This window comes from Solanum lycopersicum, chromosome 9 (genome assembly GCF_036512215.1).
Source record: "Solanum lycopersicum chromosome 9, SLM_r2.1".
Taxonomy (NCBI): Eukaryota; Viridiplantae; Streptophyta; class Magnoliopsida; order Solanales; family Solanaceae; genus Solanum; species Solanum lycopersicum.
Genome location: NC_090808.1, coordinates 61,544,243 through 61,571,199, shown reverse-complemented (window position 1 = coordinate 61,571,199; position 26,957 = coordinate 61,544,243). Strand labels below are relative to the sequence as shown.

At 32.6% G+C, this 26,957-nt stretch overlaps 3 protein-coding genes and 1 long non-coding RNA gene across 4 annotated transcripts; 3 read left to right on the top strand and 1 right to left on the bottom strand.

Annotated features, from left to right (window-relative positions):
• Positions 1–2,463: 2,463 nt before the first annotated feature.
• Positions 2,464–2,859, bottom strand: LOC101246862 (ethylene-responsive transcription factor ERF096-like). Its single transcript, XM_004247300.4, has one exon. It carries the CDS (start codon positions 2,857–2,859, stop codon positions 2,464–2,466), a length of 396 nt encoding a protein of 131 aa, XP_004247348.1.
• Positions 2,860–20,328: 17,469 nt separating this feature from the next.
• On the top strand, positions 20,329–21,638 carry LOC101246279 (protein DOWNY MILDEW RESISTANCE 6-like). The gene is made up of 3 exons (XM_019215579.3): positions 20,329–20,335; positions 20,705–20,832; positions 21,396–21,638. The coding sequence occupies exons 1-3, from the start codon at positions 20,329–20,331 to the stop codon at positions 21,636–21,638; spliced, it is 378 nt and encodes a 125-aa protein (XP_019071124.2).
• A 165-nt stretch (positions 21,639–21,803) lies between these two features.
• LOC138338144 (uncharacterized) lies at positions 21,804–23,411 on the top strand. Its single transcript, XR_011211504.1, has 3 exons — positions 21,804–22,171; positions 22,278–22,544; positions 23,282–23,411. It is a non-coding gene; the product is annotated as an uncharacterized lncRNA (long non-coding RNA).
• A 580-nt stretch (positions 23,412–23,991) lies between these two features.
• On the top strand, positions 23,992–26,714 carry LOC101251322 (hyoscyamine 6-dioxygenase-like). Its single transcript, XM_004247186.5, has 4 exons — positions 23,992–24,263; positions 24,781–25,022; positions 25,459–25,774; positions 26,261–26,714. Exons 1-4 carry the CDS (start codon positions 24,069–24,071, stop codon positions 26,495–26,497), a joined length of 990 nt encoding a protein of 329 aa, XP_004247234.1. The 5' UTR covers positions 23,992–24,068; the 3' UTR covers positions 26,498–26,714.
• Positions 26,715–26,957: the final 243 nt, after the last annotated feature.

Sequence of the window (26,957 nt, the reverse complement as noted above, 5' to 3'; positions counted from 1 at the left end):
ACGTAATAAAAGCGTAAACATTATTTATAGTGGAGGGGACCTCTTTCAAAAACCAACCATTAAAGATTATTGTTATTTAATTAGTATGTGATGGCTTTAATTAAGGGACCTTTTCTGTTTGTTTTTTCAAACATATATTCCTTTTCAGTTGTCTTTTTTTTTTTTATAAAAAAAATAAATCAACTTTTGGGATTTATTAATAATCAGATTAATTGTATTTGTTTTCATGAGCAGCCCTTCGATTCTCCTGTATCTTTTGACAATATTCTATATCTACATGTCAATTAGTACTCCATTATAAAGTGATTAGCTAATTAATATAATTATAGAATCTAATAGAGCACTTAGGTATAGAGATGCATGAATCATGGCTATGATGTCGATATATTGTATAATGATGACGATCAAGAAGTTGTCATGGTGATTAGGTATGTACTTAATTTGATAAGTATATATAGTTAACCGCTTTTAAGGGTTTATTTAATATATTTGGGAGATAAATTTAGTGACAGAGTTAGAAGTTATGCAAAGAAAGTATTAATTTTCTTCTCAATTGTATTAATTACAAATATATACACTCATACTAACTAACATTTAACCTACGTACGTTATATAATTTTTTAGCGAATGATATGCACAAGATCACCCTTCTCCTCTACGCTTTGTGAGAATAGAAAATAGTGTTAGCATACATAGGTAAATCCCCATATAAGATTCTTAAAGTTTAATATATAGGAATATTAAATTTGATTGGTATACAAGTGACTTTGTTAATTTAACATGTGTTGGTTGTACTCAAGTGAAAAAGATGAGATTAGGGTGTTAAATGGGCGGGTTGAGTTAAAATTGAAAATATTAAAATGGGTTAAGTATAAATTGGGTTGGGTCTTGACCCCGCCAAGTTTACTTTGGGCTCAAATAGGCTAAAAAATGGGTTGGGTCTTGACCCGTCCAATTTGATCCGATTAATCTCAATAATATAACATATTGATATTTAAACTTTTATAATGACAATTCCGAATTTTCGCTCAAGTAGATAAATCCTAAAAGATGTTAAATAGATAATAATTCATACCTTCAATATAGGAACATATCTTAATAAAAAGTTTTAAAACGGGTTGAAATTAGAGATTAAGTTGGTTCAATTGAGAGTTCTCTTCAAATGGATTAAGTTTGAATGAGTTGAGATTAAACCCAATTCAAATTATATTAAGTTCAACCCTTAAAATTCTGGACGGATTACCTATGTTTGGATTCATTTTTGATACCCCTAGATGAGATCATGCGCACCAAGTAAGCATAGTTGTGTATTCATAGAATGAGAAGCTAGATGGTGCATGGATTTAGGAAACTAACATCGGACGGGACGGGACGAGACGAAACGGAATGAGACAGGAGAAAGTTGAAGCAAGATGGTGGTGGGCCGATATAAATCGGGACGAATCGATGATTCCATCGATCCCACGATAAAATAAGATGGAACGGGACGGGCGGGATGAGATCATTGATATTTTAACTCTTATTTATTTATTTTTTAAACCACCTATAGCGAAGCTAAAAGCCTTGAAATTTATTCAAATACCTTTTTAGTGTAATACTTTGAATTGCAATTTTAGAATTTGATAAGAAAAATGATATGAGACTTACCAAAATGGTTTGTATAAAAAAAAATGCAATATTAGCATGATAATCGGACCTATTTCAAATAGAACCATTCTTTTGAGTTATATACGTTAACAATCAAATTCTTCTTATAATATCTCATGAAATACTATATCACTTATAAAAAAAAAAAAAATTTAATACAATTAATTACTAAAGTTATAAGCTATTTCACTAAGTTATTGTTTATATCTATTTCCGTGACTAGATTTATTTAACTCTATCAAAAATTGTTTATTAAAAATATTATAATATAAATATAAAATCATTTTTCCTAACTTTTTCAAATAAAAGTAAACTAAAAAATGATACACATACTTGATAAAAGTCTCAATTTTCCCAAAAGCTAATTAATGACCTTGTCAAAATCATTTGTATTTATTGAGTCAATAGACCTTTGACTTTTTCTCTTTCACAAAATAACCTATTCAAAGTCAAAACCAACAAAACAGTACACGTTGAAAGTCAACCTTACATTTCCTTGTTTTCTTTTTCTATTGGACTACTGGTTTGATTTACGTGATATTATTTGAATTTATATGATTCAAAATAAATTTTAGATAGTTGTATGAATATAAGTCATTCTATTAAAACTAAAAGGAAATTTTAAAGTTAAATTAATTCTGATTAAAGATAGATCACATACTTTTTGAAACAGACATTGTGTCCTATAAATTGGAATGAAAATTATATTAAAAGAAAAGCATAGATTGCCCATTAATTTAACAGGTGAATAAAGTACATATGAGAGTGTCTTTCTTTATTTAGACATGCATGCATATACAAAACAAACTAAAATAGCTACTTATTATACTGAGATTTGTCAGATTCCAAGCCTAGAAGTTCCTCCAATAACTTATCATCCAAGTACTCAATTTCAATAACTTGTTTCACTGATGAACACGACGTTGACGAAGATGACATTGAATACGAAGAAGAAGAATGATGATCAGATGGATACTCATGAGGAAAATTAAGTACCGCAAAACGTCCTCTCATTTGAAATGCAGCTTTATCATAAGCTCTAGCAGCATCCTCCGCAGTAGCATAAGTTCCTAGCCATACCCTCGATCCATTATTATTAGTATCCCTTATCTCCGCCGCGTATTTTCCCCATGGCCTCTTTCTTACTCCTCTATATTTTACTTCTCCTACGCATGATTCTTTCTTCTTAATAGTTGAATTATCTTCATTCATATTGTTTTTATTCAATGTTTGTGTTATTTGAATATAGGTTACGAATTAATAATATGATGTTGCTATTTATACTAGAGGGGAAAAAACATTCAAGAATCTTTAATGGGAGTATGTTTTTTTTTTTTTTCAGATGGCTATGAAAAAGTCAAACCTTAGGTTTACTATTTATTTAAAACACAACTATGACTTACTATTCAATATTAATATATATCATCTACAATAATTAATCGACTAATTAGAATCTATAGATGTTAATTAATCAATTAATAGGTTGCTAGATACCAAGATGGTCCCTAGAGGTGATGTCCATAGGGATGACGTTCTACAAGTGTCACGTTAAATACGTATTGAGTTAATAGGGATTAATTGATTTTAATAGTATTATATATACATATATATTGGAGAAAAAAGTGCGTTTATGTATATATATATATATATTCTCTGAATGATTGAATTCTAGTGACTATTAATTAACGATGATAGTTTGATCGGCTGAATATGTTATTTTAGATACAGTTAACGTTTTGTGTTAATCTATTAGTGCGAAAAATTGTTTTTGTGATGGTTTAACTTTTAACACATGTAAATTGTAATTGTACCTAATTTAAAAGGGATATTATGAGATCATGCGATATATAACTGATGATGTAAGGCATAGTCTAAGATATGCTATTGGTTACATTAAATGATTATGTAAGGTACAGTATGTATACATAGAATGAGGAAGTCATAGATGTTACGTTAATCTTAGATATCAATTGACGTAATATATTACTCAATAATTAAATTATCATCGTATCGGTCCTACTCACAGTCTTAACATTATGATCCACTGTTAACATTATTTGTATAGTATATATCTATTGTCTATATGGATATTATCAGATTCAGTGTCAACTAACTAACGTTGGTAAGAGCTTTTACGCGTCTAGCGCAAATGTTGTGTGTCTTCTTGAATGGGAAACACAGGTTGTATGAGAAGATCTCTCCATTGATATATCGATTTCCATATCCAATAAATCCATCAGTTTCTCTGATACTCCATGGTTTATGATCTATATATAAGTTCATAAATATTGAAACCAGAATTAATCTTCATTAGTGCTCAATTCATTTAATGTAAAGGGAAAAAGTGAATTAATTATTAATAGAAACTTTACTAACCTGAAATAAAGCAAATCCTTGACTAGCTTTTAGTATTTTTTGTACTAAACTAGCATGAATAATTGGGCTTGATGATGCTTTTGCTAGATCAATTACTGGAGTATTGTTACCAATTGAGACATGTTCATTAGGCCTTTAATCAGGAGGCATAACATAATTTTCAGGTAGGGTGACAATGTTTTTAGCCCAGCTTGAAACAAAATTTGACATTTTTGCTTTATAAGGAGTATGTTGTTATTGGTCTATGTATAATATAATAGGGGTATCGATAATTGGTTAGAAGGTAAGTTATTTTTGGATAAAAATAAAATATTTAGTTGGTTTGTAATTTAGAAATTGACATAACTAACATATGTTTAAGTTATGAGGAATTTATGTATTATTTTATGTAGGATCAATAGAAGATGAAATAACAATGTATACATGAATAACCAATACGCGAATAAATAAGTCATGCATAAAATAATATATAGATTTCCTCATAACTAATTCTTGTGTTACCAATATATGTATTACTCTAACCAACTAAACAATTAGGAATTGATTTTTTTTAGATGATCACTTAAATAATTAAGGGAAGATTGTATATAATAGCAAACTAATAACCTAAATAAATGGAGTAGCTAGAGTTTAATTTAATTGTGCTTCATAGCAAATGATAGCCAAAGTTTGCAGGCGTCTCTCTCCCAAAAATCTCGCTCGCCACTCTCCCATTCTCGCTCGCTACTTTCCCTCTGCTCGCCTCTCTCGCTTTATACACAGAAGTGTATAAATTTTGTTTCTGTTTTGTATAAAGCAAGAGAAAATTGTATATACACATGCAAAAACATATATCTTCATGTTATACACTTAAATATACAATTTACAAACACTTTACTTCAATTCAACTGTAGACAAATGCAAATTTTATACAAATATTGCAGAGAATAAGACAACGAATTATACATTGCGAATTATACAATTGCAGTGAAATACAATTTTCTCTAGCTTCATACAACAGAAGTGAATATATTGTGTTTCTGTTTTTGTATAAAGCGAGAGAAAAATATATATCTTCTTGCTACACACTTATAATTATGCAATATACATACATTTTAATTCGATTCAATTGTATGCAAAACAAATTTCATAAAAATATTGCAGCGAAATAGATAGCGAATTATACAATTGTGCATTATACAATTGCAGTGAAATAGGATAAGGAATTATTCAATTTCAGCGAAATAAGCCCACGAATTATACAATTTTGGCCAGCGAATTATACAATTGTATATGTATAGCGAATTATACAGTTTTATGTTTGCTATGGAGCGCAATTATGCAAACTTTGTTATAGCATACAAATATAAATTTTTTATTTGCTATATGTGAAAGTTGCCCATTAATTAATAGTTATTAGTTATCTAAGGAATCACATTTTTTTAATCAAAAAAAAGTAAATCAATAAAAATTATGACTTTATAAATAAAATATATTTTACTTGAGTTATTGACATGTGTTCGCGCTTTGCCACTACATTAGTTTCCCATTTGAAAATTACCCCTTTGTCTCATTATGTGGTATTATCTTTCCAATTTTTAAAGTCAAATTTGTTAATATTGATCCTGGGTTTGAACATAAATATTTTAAAACTTTTCAAAATATATGAGAAAATTACATAAAACATACTATAAACCGTAAGAGTACTTATTAATCAATAACTTTATTCATGGATTGTGTTACAATGATATTCGAGTCCTAGATATGAAAAAAAATCTTGTTGGATATGTCACTCCCATATATGTCCTGCAGTGCATCCAATGAGAAACCAAAAAAAAAAATTCAGTAATTTAAAATAGGGAAAAGGTAGAAGTACCCCTTAGACTATGACCGAAATTCCAGAGACACACCTTAATTAAATTAAGGTCATATTACCCCCCAAACACATTTTTTCATAGTAATTTTGTTCACCTTTTTAGCTTACGTGAAATTAGTCCAAATATCTCTCACACGCCTCAATTGCATAGAGTCATAGAGAATGTCACATAAGACAAAAGATATACAAAATTAATAAATAAATAAATTCAGAAAGATAATAAAACCTTGCATGTGAAATTTCGATCATAATCTAAAAAGGTACTTATACATTATCCCTTTAAAATACATATAAGAATTTTACAATAAAAAGAAACGTTTCATACTCAAAATCCTACCACAAATTAAAAAGGGCAAAAAGTGGGAAATTACATGTACGACGCAAGACCAACTCTATCTAACTATTTGTGAACAAGAAATTAAAGTAGAAAAATATAAATATAACGTAATTTCTTCAAAAACGAAAAAAAAAGAAGCAAAAAGTGGCAAATTTACCTATATAAAGGAGCAAGACCAACTCTTCAGAATATTTTTCGGATAGTAATTTAAATTTTTATATTTATATTTACGAGATCAATACTTATTTTTTATATCCTTTGAGAAAACAATTACAGAAATTTCAAAATAGATAAAAATTCTTATCAAATAGAATCTCTGATAAAATGCGAAAAAAGTCAGACATTATAATTGTTGCAAAGATTGCTTCTACTTCTTTTACGAATTATATCAATGCGAAGCTAAGGTATATATTTATTTATATATGTATGTATCTCATAATTCTATAGATCTTTGTGCGATGAGCAATTGTTGTTTTTTCTAATTGATTGATATTCTAGTTGCAAGGTTTTTCTCGCAAATGAACGACACGTATATCAGAATGCATGACAGAGTTTTCAATAGAACCTTCGTGGGAGAAGGAAAATCAAGAGAAGATAAACAAAGTCACTTCATTCTTGGAGTTGTGCAGAGAATGTGGAAATCCAGAAGCTTTATATAGAGAGGGCGTGGTAAGAATTAATTTTATGTACACTTCATATCCAAACATATATTTAAAGATAACTTTTCAATGATAGATTTTTTCATTGAGATTGGTACTAAGACTCCTAAATGTGCTTTTACTATTTTCAGATGGATTTCTTTAAAGATGATCAGCCAGAACTTGCAAGTGAATTTCTGAAGAGAGCAGCAAAAGGAGGTCACATTGGAGCATTCTATGTTATTGTGAACATATTTCAAAACAGATAAAACTTCAATATCATTGTGAACATATTTCAGGATCGCGATCAGTAGCATGATGGTGCTCATCCTCACCTTATCTTTCGTATCTCTTCATTGATTCTCTCCTTGTACGCCTTCTTTATCTCTTTCTCTTTCGTCCATTTACTTTAGGCATTAAAGTTTTGGTACCATATTTTTTCCGTTCTTAGAGGTTTATTTTCAAATAATTATTTTTGGTTATTGGATTGAGGACTTATTTCTATAATTTTAATTGTATGACGATTGAATTATGAAAACTTGTAGAAATATATCGGAGAGGTAAATGCAACCGCTTGAGTTTTTCATTGACACAACGAGATATATATAGTTACATAAATACAGTGGGCTAAAGCCCAGTACAAGAGGCTAAACCTAAACCTAATAGTCGTAGTAGTCAACACTCCTCCTCAAGTTGGAGCATGAACATCGTGAATGCCCAGCTTGGATAAAAGAAACGAAAAATTAGGATGAGATAAAGGTTTAGTAAACAAATCAGCTCGCCGGAGTCGCGTGGGAACGTAATGCGTTGAGATTTCGTGACGTCGTACACATTCACGGACAATGTGACAATCAATGTCGACATGTTTCATTAGCTCATGAAATACTGGATTAGCTGCGATGTAGAGAGCAGATTGGTTATCACAATATAACCTCGGAATTAAGGTAGGCGAGACTCCAAGGCAGTCAAGAATGTGCTGAATCCACCGAATTTCGTAGCAAGTGTCAGCCATGGCCCGGTACTCAGCTTTGGCGGAAGAACGAGAAACTGTAGTCTGTTTCTTGGTCTTCCAAGAAATGGGAAAGCGTCCCAACATAACAAAATAGCCGCTGACAGACTTTCTAGAGAGAGGACATGTAGCCCAATCAGAGTCACAATAAGCCATAATCTGCAAACTACTATCTGCGCGGAGAAGGATGCCCTGACCAGGATGACCTTTGAGGTAACGCAGCACACGCATAGCAGCGTTGAGATGATCAACTCGGGGCTCATGCATAAATTGAGACAAGAGATGAACTGAATAGGCCAAGTTCGGGCGAGTAATAGTGAGATATATGAGACGACCAACCAGACGACGATATTTACTTGGATCTCGAATTAGCGCTGGTCGACATAGCTAAGCCGTGACCAGGAGGCAAGGGGGTCGATGCCGGTTTGCAAGTCGGTGAGGCCAGATTCCTACAGAATTTCCAGTGTATATTTGCATTGACACAACACTAAACCGGTTGATGAACGGGCATATTCGATTCCCAGAAAATATTTCAAGGGCCCCAAGTCCTTCAGCTGAAAACAGTTGTGTAAATATTTTTTGAATGAAGCACATAGAGTGAGGTTGTTACCTGTGACTAAAATGTCGTCGACATAAATTAAGATAGCTAAGAAGTCAGCGCCACATCGAAAAATGAATAGAGTATGATCCTTATGAGCCTGTTTGAAACCATAACGCCTTAATGCAATTGTCAGTTTTTCGAACCAATTTCTGGGTGACTGTCGTAGACCATATAGAGATTTCTGCAGTCGACATACCTTGCCTGGGTGTGCGGTAGAATAACCGGGTGGAAGTCGCATGTAGACCTCCTCGGTAATATCCCCGTGTAAGAAAGAGTTATTGACATCCAGTTGGTGAATTTCCCAATTCTTGGCAACGGCTATGGACAATAAAATACGTACAGTTCCCATTCGGGCGACTGGAGCAAAAGTCCCGTTCTTTAGATCCATTGGCATGAAATTTTGTCTTGTACACTCATTGACATCCCAACGCGCGTCTACCGGCTGGAAGATCGGTCAACACCCAAGTCTGATTATTTTCCAAGGCTCGAATTTCTGTTTGTATAGCCTCCCTCCAATTAGCAAATTTAACAGCATCTTGAAATGATTTGGGGGTGTCTGTAGCAGATATGGCAGCCAAGAAACCACGATATCTGTCATGCAAATTTTCATAATGAACGTAGTTAGTGATGGAAAACCGTGTACCTGAACAAGGACTCTTCGTGTGACAACCACGATACCTGTCATGCAATTTTTCATAATGAACGTAGTTAGTGATGGAAAACCGTGTACCTGAACAAGGACTCTTCGTGTGACAAGTAACGGAAGGTACGTGGGTAGCAGATTGGCAGAAATATTCAGAAAGGTATCCGGGTGGATGACGGACACGACTCGAAGCATGGGCAGGTGGTGGAACTGGCAGAACCTCGCATTGTGTCAATGAAAAACCCAAGTGGTTGCATTTACCTCTCCGATATATTTCTACATGGTATCAGAGCCTCGATCAGAAATCAAATCCTAGCCGAGAGCCGACCACTTCTGCAGCCAACGTACGATCTCCCACGCCGGGAAACAATAAACGCTGCAATCTCACACGTCAAAGCCACCAACTTGCAGATCGCAAATCATGACAGGCGAATCCATCCAATCCAGCACTGTTTCTACACAGATTGCTGCGAAAATTCGACCAATCCATGATCCAAGCTCCGTCTACTACTTGCACCCATCGGAAGGACCAAGTAACTCTCTAACTAAATATCTACTGAAGGGAGATTATTTTGATGTTTGGGAACAAGCGATTTGTAATGCACTCGAAGGCAGAAGCAAGATCGGTTTTCTATATGAACACGGGTTTCCAAAACCGACGAATGATTTGGAACTCGATGCCTGGAAAGCGAACAACTCCATCATATGTTTGTGGATTTTTAACAGTGCAGACGAAACCATCCAGCCTAGTCTAGTCGCTCACAAAATTGCCCACGAATTGTGGAGCGATATCAAAGCAAGGTACGGAGGCACGAATGCTCCAAAATCGTGGCAATTAAAGTCCGATCTACAAATGTTACGGCAAAAAGGTCAATCTGTAGTCTCTTACTACAATAAGTTTATCACGATTTGGAACCAATTGTATGGTTCGATCGATCCAACTTGCGGATGTATATGTCCTGCGGCTGCCAAAATGCGTCTTCGATTTGAGGAGGAGAAGATGCAGGCGTTTCTTCTAGGGCTAGACGACGCACAGTTCGGAGCTACTCGCTCCCAAATCCTTGGCACTCAACCACTTCCTGTCCTTAATGAAGCCTATTATCTTGTCTCTCAAGAGGAGAGACATAAGTCAATTGTGCATAACCGAGACGATCAAACTGATGGACTGGCGTTCGCGGCTGAAACTCAACCCACACCACCTCCGAAATACAAATGCACTCATTGCGGCAAAAATGGTCACTCTGCTGACCGGTGCTTTCTTTTGATAGGATTTCCCAGCGGAGGAAGAAGGGGTCGTGGGGGAGGACGTGCAGGTCGAGGAGGTCGCGGTCCACCTTCTGCAAGAGAATAATTTGTAGGCCGAAGTGGGGGAATGGCTGCACACACCAACAGTTCGACTACACCAGCAGCCACGATCGGCAGCCACCAAGGCTCGAATTTTCTAGGATTGTCGGCTGAACAGATGACTCGACTATTGAATATGCTAGACACTCCTACACAATCTGCCAATAACACGGGTACGATACACGCTTTGTCACCCGATTGGTTAATTGATAGTGGTGCTTCACATCACATGACGGGTAATTTTTCTTCCCTTTATGATATTATATCTGTCCCTGAGTGTTTTATTGGTCTCCCGGATGGCACTCGAGTTGTGGCAAATTCATGTGGGAGCGTACAGATTTCTACCAACTTGATTTTGAACAATGTATTATTTGTTCCTAACCTGAAATGCAATTTGATCTCTGTTGGCTGTCTGATTAAGTCAAATAATTGTCGTGTGATTTTTGATGATTGTTGTTGTGTGATACAGGACCGTGTTTTGACAACGGAGATTGGTCGGGGTACAGCTCGTAACGGAGTATACGTGTTCCAGTCTCAAGCCTTCGTCTCAGCTTCTAGAGTCGACCAGGTCGAGTTATTGCACAAGCGACTGGGTCATCCATCTCCTGCAATTTTATGTTCCCCTCCTTTTAATAAAACCCCCTCAGATGTCAAACACTTAGAGTCATGTGAGATCTATTTTTATTCTAAGCAAACTCATTCAAGTTTTCCTTCTAGTTCTAATAAAGCTGCGTCCATTTTTGATTTAATTCATTGTGATTTATGGGGTCCTTACTCCACTTGTCTATCTTCTGGGTCACATTATTTTTTGACCATTGTAGATGATCATTCTTGAGCTGTATGGGTGTACCTCGTAAGAGATAAAAGTGAAGTCACATCTTGTTTAAAACAATTCTTTACCTTAATCCAAACTCAGTACCATAAAACTATAAAAACTATTCGATCTGACAATGGTACCGAATTTCTTAACACTCCTCTTCGTCAGTTTTATCACGACATGGGCGCCCTTATCCAAACATCATGCGTCGGAACCCCACAACAAAATGGGAGGGTCGAGCGTAAACACCGTCATATCCTAAATGTCGCACGCTCCTTAATGTTCCAAGCGTCATTACCAGTCGAGTTTTGGGGGAAGTGTGTTCGTACTACGGTTTATCTCATCAATCGCACACCTAGCCGTGTCCTCGGTGGCAAATCCCCATTCAAAATACTAAATAAAACCCCGCCAGATATATCTCATCTACGTGTTTTTGGGTGTCTGTGTTTTGTTCGACACATCCAGCGTCCACAAAATAAATTTGCACCTCGAAGCCTCAAATGCATGTTCCTTGGCTATCCTTCCGGGACGAAAGGTTGGCGGGTATACGATTTGGAAACTCATCATTTTTTTCATACACGTGACATCGCGTTTGATGAAACGACCTTTCCTTTCGCACCTACACATACCAACCAGCAGCCCACGACATTCACACCACCAGTCCACCAAGCCGACTTCCCCGTCGCTGTCTCCACCTCGTCACCTGATGCACACAATGGTTCCAATATTCTGCAGAACAGCAGTGCTGTCTCCCCTGCGTCAACCACTCCCAACACTGTTACTAACACCCAACAAAACAGCAGTACACCTCAGTAGTCAACAAAACTCAATATTTAGTTATCTAAAAATTGTTTTCTTGCTTTTTTTAAATGATGAATTGCTTTAAATAAATGATATTTTGGTTAGTTATCATTTCTCAAAATCATGTGGTATACTGTGGATGTCACTCATGACAATTAAAATTGTAATATGTATAGGTACCTTAAATTATTGTGAAGAAGATCTAATGATGAGCTTAAAGAAGATGAAGAAGAAGACGAAAGAAGAAGAAGAAGAAGGCTACAGAGAAGTTTGAAGAAGAATTGTATATTTTCTGTCTTTGTACATATGAGTTTACATCACTATATTTAATCTCATTAAGTATAAAATGAAAGCTACTTATTCTAACTAACTTGTAATTAGCTAACTTACTAACTAACTAACTAACTAAAATATTAAAAGAGTACAAGATTAGTTTATAAGTTCTCTTAACACTCCCCCTCAAGCTAAGAATTGAAAAATACATTTTTCATTCCTAGCTTGTCAATCAGTTCTTCATGTTGAGGTTTGCACAACCCTTTAGTAAGTATATCAGCTTGTTGTTCTCTTGTTCCTAAGTGTTGTGTCTGAATAAGTCCTTCAAGTATCTTCTCTCTTACAAAGTGACAATCTATGTCAAAATGCTTAGTTCTTTCATGGAAAATTGGATGAGCTGCTATTTGAATAGCAGCTTTGTTGTCACAAAATACTTTCACAGACAACTTTATATTCATTCCTAGCTCTCTGAACAAGCCTTTTAACCAAACTATTTCAGCAACTGTAGTGGTCATACTCCTGAATTCTGCTTCTGCAGAGCTCCTTGATACTATGCTTAGTTTCTTTGATTTCCAAGACACCAGTGCTCCTCCTAGTTTAATCATATAACCAGTAACTGATCTTCTTGTTTCTACACAACCCCCCCTAGTCTGAGCCACAATAAGCTACCATTTCATTTCCTTTTTTACTTGGCATAAACAATCAAAGACCTGCAGTTCCTTTTATATATCTCACTACTCTGAGTGTTGCTTCCATATGAGATGATTTTGGTGAGTGCATATATTGGCTGAGAACCTGTACTACAAAGGCTATATTAGGTCTAGTCATAGTTAAGTATAATAACTTCCCTATCAGCCTCTGATATTTTCCAAAATCATAAAGAAGTAAGTGTTCTGCATTAGCATTCTTTCCAATGAATTCATCAAACACAGTAGAAGTTAGCTTGTGATTAAACTCCAACGGTGTAGTAGAAGGCTTACAACCTGCTAATCCCAACTCAGACACAAGTCCTAAAGCATACTTCCTTTGATTCATCAGTATACCTTCTTTAGACCTAGAGAATTCAATTCCAAGGAAATATTTAAGTTCACCAAGATCTTTCATTCTGAAACTATGTTGTAACTCCTCTCTTATTTGTTGTATATGATGTAAACTGCTTCCAGTAACAAGGAGATCACCAACATATACAAAGATGAGTAGAAGATCTTTACCTATGTTCTTAGTAAAGAGTGAGTAATCATAATGAGACTGTGAAAATCCCATATCAACTAAAGCTTCTGTTAACTTCAAGTTCCACTGCCTTGGTGCCTGCTTCAGTCCATACAAGGACTTATGAAGCTTGCAAATCATGTTTTTCTCCCCCTGGTTTGCAAAACCTTCAGGAATCTGCATATAAACTTCTTCAAGAAGATCTCCTTGAAGAAAAGCATTGTGAACATCCATTTGAAATATAAACCAGCCACATGAAGCAGCTAAAGCCACTACTGACCTTACTGTAACCATTTTAGCTACTGGTGAGAATGTCTCAGTATAGTCTAAGCCTTCTTGTTGATTGTACCCTTTTGCCACTAACCTGGCTTTATATCTCTCAACTTCTCCAGATGCTTTATACTTAACTTTGAACACCCACTTACAGCCAATATGAACCTTTGTTGGAGGTAGAGGAACAATAGACCAAGTATTATTGTCTTTTAGAGCATTAATCTCATCTCTCGTAACATTCACCCAATGAGTATCTTGACAGGCCTCTTTATATGTATGAGGTTCAGAGATAGTATAATATGCAGCAAGTGAGGCTCTATAGGTAGGAGCTAGTTTAGAGTAAGTGACATATTGTGACATAGGATATAAACATGCATTTTGTGCACTTTGAGTCACATATGAATCCAACCAAATAGGTGGCTTAGATTGTCTAGAAGATCTTCTTAGAGGAACTAAGGGTGTTGTAATATTAAAAGAAGTTTGAGACTGTATAGAAGTTGTAGGATTAGAAACTGGAATAGAAGTACTATCAGAATCTGATACAGATGAATCAGTAAATGAGCTATCATGAAGATCCAGAATAGGAAACAAATGATCTGGAAAGGATTTTAGATTCTTGAAAGGAAATATATCTTCTTTAAACACAGTGTCTCTGCTTATAAAAAATGATTTGCAAGTCAAATTATGCAGAATATAACCTTTCTTGTTCATTGTGTACCCCATATGCACAGCTGGAACATCTCTAGGTGCAAACTTGTCTAGAGTTTTAGGATCTGTAGCATGGCATAGACTCCCAAACACTCTAAGATGCTGAAGGCTAGGAGCTTGTCCAAACAATTTTTCAAAAGCATTCTGTCCTTGTAACAACACAGTAGGTAATCTATTCAATATGTATTCAGCAGTAGTAACACAAAATCCCCAAAACTGTAGAGGTACACCAACCTGAAATCTTAGTGCTTTAGCCATGTTAAGAATAGACCTATGCTTTCTCTCAACTACTCCATTCTGTTGAGGGGTATACACACATGAACTCTGATGTATAATCCCATTAGCCTTGAATAGATCATCCATTTGATTATTAAAAAACTCTGTTCCATTGTCTGTTCTTATACACTTAATGCCTACACCAAACTGATTTCTTACCAAGCTCACAAAATATTTTAACACTACCACAGTATCTGATTTAGTGTGTAATAGAAAAATCCAAGTATACCTGGACATATCATCCACAAGTGTTAAAAAAATATCTTTTACCATCATGATTAGGCACTCTGTAAGGTCCCCATACATCACCATGTATAATGTCAAAAACTGAAACTGAATGAGAAAGACTAGTAGGAAAAGGCAGTCTTGATTGCTTGGCAATTGGACATATAGAACAATGATGATCATGTACAGATATAATGTTCAATTCCTTTATTCTACTTAGCACTTTTAGAGGAGCATGTCCAAGTCTTTTATGCCATAGACTACTTAAAGAATCAACAGTAGAACTAAAGCCAATAGGTTTAATCCTTTTACATGCAGCTTTCTTTGCACATTCTCCAGAAGAAACTTGACCATTTGAAAGCTTTGTTGTGACATCAGTATTGAGGATATACAATCCTTGATTCTCTTTACCAATCCCCAGGACCCTCCCATTGAAGAGATCCTGAAAAATGCAAAAATCAGGAAAAAAAATACTACAACACACTTTAACTGTTTTGTTAGTTGTGACACTGATAGAAGATTATACTTGAATTCTGGAACAAACAACACATCCTTTACTAATTTGTCTTTAAGAACCAAAGATTCACCAATATGACTAATAGACACCTGATCACTAGCAGGTAAATTAACTCTCATACCACCCTGAACATCAAGATTTGTAGACTGACTCATTAAACCAAAGTTGTGAACCATATGATTGAAGGCACCAGTATCTACAATCCAGTTAATATGTGACATATTAGACATTAGAGCTATAAAATTACCTGATGTTCTAGCTACACCTGCAGTAGCTACATTGGCCATTGTATCCACTTCCTTACTCTTCCCTTTTCTCAACATCTGCAAGATCTCATAATATTGCTTTTGAGTAAACATTGACACACCCTGTCCTGAAGTAGTATCATTAGATGACTCATTTGCTCTAGTATTTGATCCTAAAGCTGAATCAACCATTCCAGACTCATTGCCAGCAGAAGCATTATTTGCATAAGAAGATACTCTTCCTTTCTTCTTTAAATAACCATGAAGTTTATAACAAGTTTCTTTTGTATGACCTTTATAGTGACAAAATTCATAGTAGAGTTGAGACTTTCCTGCAGAATAACTAGTTCTTCCATCTCCATACCCCTTATTTCTATATCCGTTATTCTGAAAGTTAGACACTCCCCTTCTTATTCCTGAGGAAGCTGTATTATTGTTGTAGTATCCACCATTTCCAGAATGAGAACTAAGAGGCATTCTATTACTCATCAATGCTGTTTCAGATAAAGCTTCTGCAGGTGAAGATATATTTCCTGCACCATGTATTCTTTGACTCTCAACACTAACAATCATAGCATAAGCTTGATTTACACTTGGAACTAGAATCTGCATAAGGACTTGACTTCTTGCATGAGCATATGACTCATTAAGTCCCATCAGAAATTGCCACAACTTTTGAAATTGTAAATGCTCTATGTATTGCTTAGATTCAGGACAAGCACATGAAGGACAAGGAATCAATGTTTCACCCTCATCCAACAACTCTCTCAATCTTGAAAAATAGATTGACACAGAAGAAGTTCCTTGTGTCATAGTGACTAATTCTTTGTGAAGATAAAAGGCCCTAGATGCATTTACTTTATCAAATCTTTCACGTAGATCTTCCCATACTGAATGAGCATCAGATCCATAACTTACTTGGGTATCTGAAGGATGTATAAAGAGAGGATGATTGTGATCAATTTTGGTTGTAGTTGTAACTGGAAGTTGTTGTTGAACTTCACTTGAAGCTCCATCTCCAGTTGAAGGCATTATTGATCGATTTTGAACATCTAACAGACTTCGATTCAGACAAACACTAGATCTTCAATTCAAGACTCTTTGAACTCTCGTTTTCAGACTATGGAGAAATTAACACAGAGATTCAAATTCTCCTGTGCTCTGATACCATGTGAAGAAGCTCTAATGATGAGCTTAAAGAAGAAGAAGAAGACGAAAGAAGAAGAAGAAGAAGGCTACAAAGAAGTTTGAAGAAGAATTGTATATTTTCTGTCTTTGTACATATGAGTTTACATCACTATATATAATCTCATTAAGTATAAAATGAAAGCTGCTTATTCTAACTAACTTGTAATTAGCTAACTAACTAACTATCTACCTAACTAACTAACTAAATTATTAAAAGAGTACAAGATTAGTTTATAAGTTCTCTTAACAATTATCCTTTTAATTAATTTGATGATATAGAATATTTTATAATGCAAGTGTATCTATGCTAAGATAGATAACATGAATTACAACATATTAAAATACACATAGCGTAACATTATTGGCATGATCAGTGAATATAAGTTAGATCTTTCAAATTACGGAAATACAATGTATTTAACTCCTTAATTAAAAATATTTGTTGTCCAAAACTTGGGTTAAAAAAGATGCTAATTAAAAGTGCCAATTTTTATTCATTTATTCATGAAAATCTATCCCTTTCAACTTTTCAAAGTATGTTGTTTAGCGCAAATTAAGGTACGATGTCTGCGTATGCTTCAATTTTAATCATTTTATCGTTATCTTCTTTATTTTTGTCATACTCATTAAAGGTCTATATCTCCTCTAATCCTACAAATCTAACCCATCTTATCATCATCATCATCATCATTTATTCTCCATGTAATCAATCTTTCCTTTTAATTTTACCATTCACTTTTCTTTTTTTTAATTTTGTATCAATTTAGGTCTTTATTTATCCGGGGCCCTGGACGTCATGTGGGGAGTTGAAGAACAAAAAAAAGTCTCACATCAAGTGTTGATAATGATATATATATGATAGTCTTATAAGAGTTGAATGATTCTCTCCCTTTTGAATTAGATGCAAATCTAAATTTAAACTCACTTTTTATCAGAAAAAGAAATGTTAAACCATCGAAAATTCGATTTAATTTGGGTCACAAAATTGGCAAATCAGTTGAGACCATTGATAATGTTGACCATAGTCAAACCTATTCATCCAAATCAACCAATAACCAACCCAATGGTATGAACTGACCATAGTTATAAATTATTCTGGACTTAATTGATGAAAATCAAAATCCAATTTGAATCTTGTTAATCCCAAATGTTAATTTTAGTTAAACTTTTAATTTTTAAACTCTTCTTTTCCAAAATTAGATATTCTTCCCCGACATATATCATGCCACCTATCTCCGCAAGTTAAAAATTACAATAAAATCTACGAAGAGGATATTTCAAGGGATAGGGGGTTCAAATACTCAAAACGACTATATGAATCGTTATAAATTTTTTCAATATAAAAAATTTTAACTTATATACGTTGATAATATAATCTAATTTAAAACGATATGTACTGCAATATTACTTGTAATAGAAGATTGTTGTTTTATTTTCTATATAATTATCTTTCTATTTAACAAACACTATTTTGTAATTGTTCTCTACATTTTAAATTAAATTTATTTGTATTGAAAATATATATTGTGTGTATAAGTTGGTAGCCTTTTAATATCAATTGACCAAACAAGACAAAGATTACAAGGAAAACAACAAGATAATGATTCTAATAGGAAAACGACAAAATAATGATGTTATTGGAAAAAGTTATCAAAGTAAATCATGTAGTAGAATCTAATAATAGAATTGTTGATATATAATACAACTAATGCATTAATTTTTTCCTCTTCAAATTAAATGCATGGTCTTTTTCAAATGTCTGCGTAATATGAAAATGAAAAGTAAAGAATGTTTTTCAACAATTATAAGAAAAATATATCACATACAAGAAACTCAAATTGTATATGTTTTTATGTTGTTCCACCTTATTTTTGTTCTTCAAAATGCATGCTATAATTGTTAGTACTAATTGGTAGTCCGGCATTGGTGTTTGGTCATAAAATTAATATAAAACTAACTTAGAGAAAAGAAAAAAAAGATACTTAAATATGATAGTATTGATTAATTGAAAATTATTCTTCTAGCACAACTTGAAATAAAAATAAAAATGAAAATTTTCAGGCAAAGATATTTCAAATTTTTGAGATAGTATGATAAATATATCAAGTTTCATCAACTACCCTAACACAAAAAGATTACTCCATTATTAAAAATAGATTTAACAAAAATTTAATGAAAGAAAAAGACTAGAAAAAGAGACCAAGATTAAGAGCCCTTTGGGATTGACTTAAAAAAATAGTTTTTTATGTAAAAATAAAAAATCAAATTGAAATAACTTTTAAGTCAAAAATAAAAAATAAGGGGGGGGGGGGTGACCTATTTTTAATTTTTTACTCAATTCAATGATTTTTGAGATTGTCAAACACTTTCTAACTTATTTTAAGTAATTCTTTTACTTATTTTAAGTTATTTTTTATATTTGTCAAACACTTTGAAAAATCAAAACTGACTTAAAAATAAGTTTGATCAATTTTTAAGCTAATCTAAACACCCTCCAGCTCTTTTCTTCTCCTTAGAGAACTTAAAAAACTAATAAGGAAGAATTAATAATAAATGAATGATAATTGGATTCTCTTCCTTTTACAAACATATGCCTATTTATAGAAAAAAAATTACCCAATACTTTGATTGATACTCCCTCTGTTTCCATTTTCTTTTTTTTAGTTATTCCGAATTACTTATTTAATTTTCTTTTTTTAGTTGTATCTAATTACTTGACCATTTTTACAAATAAAAAAAGAATGATGATTTTACTTATTATATTCTCAATTAATTATATTGAAAAAGGTAAAACTTTTTGAAAATCTTAAGTTTTTAATTCATCCACTGCATAATTAAAAGGGGTAAATTTTATTAACTTACCATGTCAATTATTATCTTAATAGGTGTGTCAATTTAAAAGTGGACAATTAATTAAGAAGAGTGAAATCATTTTGCAAGACATATCAATATATCAATGAGGTTTTGACATGATAATTTATCATGCAATCTTGATGAAGTTTTGGCATGACTATTATTATTATTATTATTATTATTATTATTATTATTATGCAATTTTGGGTAGAAATTCAAATGTCTTTGTGAGAAATTTTATGATTTTATCTTTTTTTTACCTCTTCATTATGGGCTTATATCCATTTCATGTTATATCTATGGGCTGATAATATTGTGGGCTTGTTGAAGACTAGTAACCCGAATACACACTAGGTTAAAACATTTATGTCTATAAATATGAGATTAAGTCTTCTCTTCTGTCTTAATCTAAAACACACTTCATAAGGTGTTAGCCGTCATAAGCTTAAGGTGAAGAAGACTTAACCTAGCTCATTTTTAGTTGTTCTTTGCTATGGCAGGTAAAGCTACAAACCTCCTTTATGCCTATTTCACTAGTATGTTTGTTTTAATATTTCAGTGTAAAAAATAATTAAAGTTGGAGTGATAACATGATACATAACTAAGAATGTAATGTTTGCAATAAAATAGATGATTAATTAAAGTATAAATGTCTCTTTCTTTCTTTTGTTAAATTTAATCAAAAAAGAAATAATTAAATAACTATTTGCAGGCACATGTACTTAATTATTATTAATTATAGCACTAGATACACTGATCCATAGTTAAATTTGCTTGAATAGAAGGAGATTTGAAGGCAAGTATGGAGAAGCATAACACAAAATGATTCAATGTTGAATGTGTGCCTCAATGCTTTACATTTTCCAAAGAAGAAAGACCAGGTGATGCTCATATACCTATATGCACCAAAATCCCAGTCATTGATCTTGGAAAATCACAAAAATTTGAAACAATCAAGCAACTCTTGCTAGCTGGTCAAGAATTTGGATTTTTCCAGGTATGATATTTTCTTTTTTTTTCTTAAATGAGAAAATTACAACCTATCTGTCTCATAAAGGTAGAGGTAATTAGGTCTGCATGCGTACATCCTTCCCTTCTTTGCTAGACATCACTTATGAAATTGTATCGGATGTATGTTGCTGTTTCAAAGTAAAAACAAGAAGGTTTTTAAAGATTTAGTGTGGATCTATGTCTTTGACCTGAACCCCGTATATATTATATATGAAAAATAAATAAATAAATTAGTATAATATATGTAATTATGAATATGTGTCTAAAATAATTAAATTGAACCTCATTTGAATATATGCATGATTTTTAATCTTTAATCCACTTCTAGAGTCTAAACTAAAAAAGATTGCATGTGATGAGAGGCGGACGTGACTAGGTTTATTCGAATTTAGTAACTTTTATTTTAGATCTTGACGACTTGACTATATATTAAAATATTCACTAGATATGAACAAATATGAATACATTCTGAATATAGTAAATTGCATGTGATGAGATAGAATCTCAACTCGGATCTATATTCTTTAAATTTTGAATTTATTTCTGTAGGTGATCAACCATGGAATCTCAGAGAATGTGACGACTCAAACAATGTCTACCTTTGAAGAGTTTTTCAACAACATAACTGATGAAGATAAAGTGAATGTAGCAAGCAGAAAAGGATGGATGTTCACAGGGAGTGAGGAAGAAGTTAAAAATGGTGTTCATTTATGGAGGGATAATATAAAACACCCTCACCCTCTTCACAAATGCATGCAAAGTTGGCCAGATAAACCAGCTAGCTACAGGTAATTAAACAATACTAAGACCCCAAATTTTTTTGTGTTTTGAACCCCCCACCCCCACCCCACACCCCACACACACACAAAAAAAAGTCAAACACCTTAAATCTCTCTCTCTATATAAATATATACTTTTGACTTTTCAAAAGCTTAGCTAAATAGACTACTTGCTACATTCAAGTAGAAATTGAATTAAATTACTGACGAATTTTTATCATCAATTACAGAGAAGTCGTGGGAAGATATGTTGCGGAAATAAGGAAGCTGAGTTTGACAATTTTGGAGCTAATAGGACAAGGATTAGGAATTGAATCAGGCTACTTTGATGAACAAAGCCAAGTTCAATTGTTGTCAGCAAATAATTATCCACCATGTCCAGATCCAAGCTTGACTTTAGGCATACCAAAACATCTTGATCCAAGCCTTATAACAATTATATATCAAGGCAATGTGAGTGGACTTCAAGTTTTGGTTGATGGAAAGTGGATGTGTGTTGAGGCTGTGCCTAATGCTTTTGTTGTCAACATAGGCAATCAATTAGAGGTATGTGCCAATTACTTATTATATATATATACACATATAAAACTTTAAATTTGTTAATCACGGTTAAATTTAACATTATTTTATGTAATTTTAATGAATGAAATAGATAATCAGCTATGGGATGTTAAGAAGTGTGATGCATAGAGTAGTAACAAATTCAAAGGAAGCAAGAACATCAATAGCCCTATTTGTGAATCCAACTCCAAACAGCATTGTTGAGCCAGCAAAAGTGTTGTTGAATGAATCTAATCCACCTCTCTACAAATCAATTCTCTACAAAGATTTTATCAATGCTTCCAAGGCTTTTGGTGCTCATACTGATGCCATACAAAATGATGTTTAACCTAGTGCTCGTTTGGACATGATTTCAAAGGTATAATTTGATCATATTAGGTTGATTTGAAGTTTGGATGTCTTTAAGTTATATTTTTAAGTTGCGAAAACTATCAAAAACTTTTATTCCAACTCTTTATTGTGTATAAATAATCCCTTCATGTTGTTGGAAGAATCATTTTCAGTATCTTTAAATGAATTATTGTTTTTTTAATATCTAAATTTACCTTTGTGATATTTGATATTATTTTAATCTTCGTTAGATTATTTTCTTTCATACAAGTAATAAGGTATTTGATATAACATTTCCAATACATGTTGTGCATGTCTTTTTTTAAAAAAAAAAAAAATAGTTGGTTTTTTATATATAAAATATACGTATGAGTTAAATTTGAAATTTCAAAAATATACTCTTTAAAGAATTTGGTATTTAAAGTTGAAACATTTTTTGTAGATTTCATCAACAAATGCGGAGTTCAGAATTATAGGATCCACTTTAGAAGTGACTTCTATTATTTTTTACCTCAATCAATAATAACTCGCTATTATAAAATTTACTATTTTCTACTAAAAAAATATTTATTAGCTATTAATTACATAAATATTCTGACTGAATCAGTGAGAAAAGAAAAAATAGTACTGTTTTTATACGAAAAAATTAGAAAGCTTCCTAGTGAGAAGTGAGTACAAACTAAAATCATATTTTTATAACATAAATTTTTCATTGATTCGCGTGTGAAAATCGTAACTCTCGTCCTTTCTATTTTGCTCCCTCAGATTCACTTAAAGCAGTATTGGTGAAAGCCATCAACTCTCACCTAAGTACAAGGTTAGTCACTTAGTGTAGTATAGTTATGTAATTATACTAGGAGTATATGTATTTTTTCATAAAAAATATAATGTTCAAATGTCTACTACTTACAACTTGTACTTGAATAATATGACTATTGGTATGAAAGAGAAAAATTATTAGTTAAATATAATTTTGATTATAGTTAAACAATAATTGTATGTGACAATTGACAAATATTATATCAAGTGGTCTACATATAAAATAATGTCGCCATCATTGAACGATATATTTAATCATAATCTTAAGTTGAATTGCTAAAATCACTATAGAGATTTTTAGAATCAATAACAAACCAATTCATTTTTTTTTGTCATCTTATCGATCAAATCTAAAGAATGGATCGGGTTTGGTATCTATCAATTCGATCAAATAGACTAAATATTTTTTCGAAATTATTTCTTTTCAAAGAAACTCCATAGCCGGCTACAATTTTATTTTATTTTTTTTTAAAAAAAACGCAAGTTGTTTCATGTCAAAGAAATTAAGGTTGGAGTGATAACTACGAAAATAATTTTTGCAATAAAATAGTCATGTGAGTTATGGGCTAATTGATTAATTAAAAGTATATAACGTCTCTTTCTTTTAATTAATCAATAAAGAAACTATTTGCATAAGTAGCAAGCACATGTACTTAATTATTATAAATTATAGCATAAGATACACTATCCATGTTTAAATTTGCTTGAATTGAAAAAAAAATTGAGAACAATTATGGAGAAACATAACACAAAATGGTTCAATGTTGAATGTGTGCCTCAATGCTTTACATTTTCCCATGAAGAAAGACCAGGTGATGCTCATATACCAATATGCACCAAAATCCCAGTTATTGATGTTGGAAAATCACAAAAAAATGAAACAATAAAGCAACTCTTGCAAGCTGGTCAAGATTTTGGGTTTTTCCAGGCATGTATAGATCAACTTTTCTTTAGTATTAATGTTATTAGTATTTTTAAACGATTCGATCTGATGTAAATCTTTGACCTAGACTCTGGGGAGAATTGATTTTCTAGTTCACTTACAATTTTATTAAATTTTTACGGCCTTTTTATAATAGATCTTTATTTTTATACATAACAGATCTGAACAGATCATTTTCTTCTATTTAATTTGTAAGTGGCGTGGAAATTTCATTTCCTCTATTATATGTTATATGTATATAAATTTTATAATATGTGTGTCTCGTATATATCTCGATCTCTAGACTCAAAAAATTCTAGGTGATCATAGTCAAATAAGTTCATTTGAATTTAGTAACTTTACTTTAGACCTTGATTAATTATATGTTAAAAAGTTTTACTTGGTGTGAACAAATTACAAATAATTATAGGTAATCTGAATCTACTAAATTGTATATGATCATGTGATCATAGAATTTCAAACTTGAATCCATAATATTCAAATCCTGAATTTGTTTCCGTAGGTGATCAACCATGGAATCTCAGAGAACGTGGCGACTCAAGCATTATCTACCTTTGAAGAGTTTTTCAACAACATAACTGATGAAGATAAAGTGAATGTAGCAAGCAGAAAAGGATGGATGTTCACAGGGAGTGAGGAAGAGGTTAAAAATGGTGTTCATTTATGGAGGGATAATATAAAACACCCTTGTCACCCTCTTCACAAATGCATGCAAAGTTGGCCAGATAAACCAGCTAGCTACAGGTAATTAATAAACAGTAACAATACATCAAAAATGTCCTTAGAGCCGCTAAATATGTATTTTTAGTGGCAATTACCACTCTTGATATTTGTCCCTAAAACCTTTAGTGACGTTGGTTCTAATGACACTTAACTAATCCCGGTAAAGACACTCTATTAATGTCATTGTTTTTGTTATAGTGTAATAGTTGTTGTTCAACCACTTTTCATCCAATTTTGGTGGATCAAGCAGTATTTTTTTGGGCTAAAATTTCAAATCTTCTTACTTTTTCAAAAGTAATCGTTTGTGTTTAGCTAATCAATTTTAAAGTACTTTTGATAATATTAGAGCAACAATTTGGGCTTGACTATAAGGTAGTCTTTAGAAGCTTGGCTAAACAGACTACTTGCTACATTCAAGTAGAAATTGAAACTGACGAATTTTTATCATCAATTACAGAAAAGTCGTGGGAAGATATGTTGCGGAAATAAGGAAGCTGAGTTTGACAATTTTGGAGCTAATAGGGCAAGGATTAGGAATTGAATCAGGCTACTTTGATGAACAAAGCCAAGTTCAATTATTGTCAGCAAATAATTATCCACCATGTCCAGATCCAAGCTTGACTTTAGGCATACTAAAACATCTTGATCCAAGCCTCATAACAATAATATATCAAGGCAATGTAAGTGGACTTCAAGTTTTGGTAGATGGAAAGTGGATGTGTGTTGAAGCTGTGCCTAATGCTTTTGTTGTAAACATAGGCAATCAATTAGAGGTATGTACCTATCATATACTTTTTAAACTCATAATATAATTAAGTCAATGTGTATATACATAAGATTATAATAATTACAATATCATTAATTTTTTATTTAGATTAATGCATAAACATATATATCTTTTTAACTTGATTTTATCTGACAATTATGTCCTTCAACTTTGAGTATACACAAGTAGCCACTTAAATTTGCAAAATATTTGAACAACTAGATACATTCATCCTAGGTGGCGTCCTACATGACAATTTTGTGTTCTATGTAGCGTCGTATGTGTATTATGTCACATAGGACAGTGTGTATACTTGTTCAATTCTAGACAAATTTAAGTGCTTGCTTATGCACACCCAAAATTTGAGGACATAGATGACAGTTGAAGCTAAGTTATATATATTTATGAACACTTCACATTATACACATGTGTACATGATTTCTCTCACATAATTTTTATATTTTTTTTGATGTAATTTTAATGAATGAAATAGATGATCAGCAATGGGATGTTAAGAAGTGTGATGCATAGAGCAGTAACAAATTCAAAGGAAGCAAGAACATCAATAGCCCTATTTGTGAATCCAACTCCAAACAGCATTGTTGAGCCAGCAAAAGTGTTGTTGAATGAATCTAATCCACCTCTCTACAAATCAATTCTCTACAAAGATTTTATCAATGCTTCCAAAGCTTTTGGTGCTCATACTGATGCCATACAAAATGATGTTTAACCTAATGCTGGTTTGGACATGATTTCAAATGTATAACTTGATCATATTAGGTCGATTTGAAGTTGGAATTTTATATGGACATGCAATTTTAATCTCTTAAGTTGTATTAAATTTTAGAAGACTATCAAAAGATTATTTCTACTCTTACACAATCTTATCAAATGAGCAAATACACATATGTTCCTTAATGAATATTTGTGAAAGATGTTGTTACAAAGTCACATGTATACAATTTTGTATGGAATAATTATTGGTTCGATATATCAACAGTAACTGGCTCTTCTTTGATAAATAAATATGGATCAACATATCTTAATTGTCTAATCATTTTGTATATCAAGTGTTTTTTCTCCTCGTGTACATTTTGTGTCAGCATATTTGAGTGTAACTGCAACAGACTATAGATTTGTATCAATGTATTTAACTTTATTATACATTTATATTATGTGTTGTATACTCT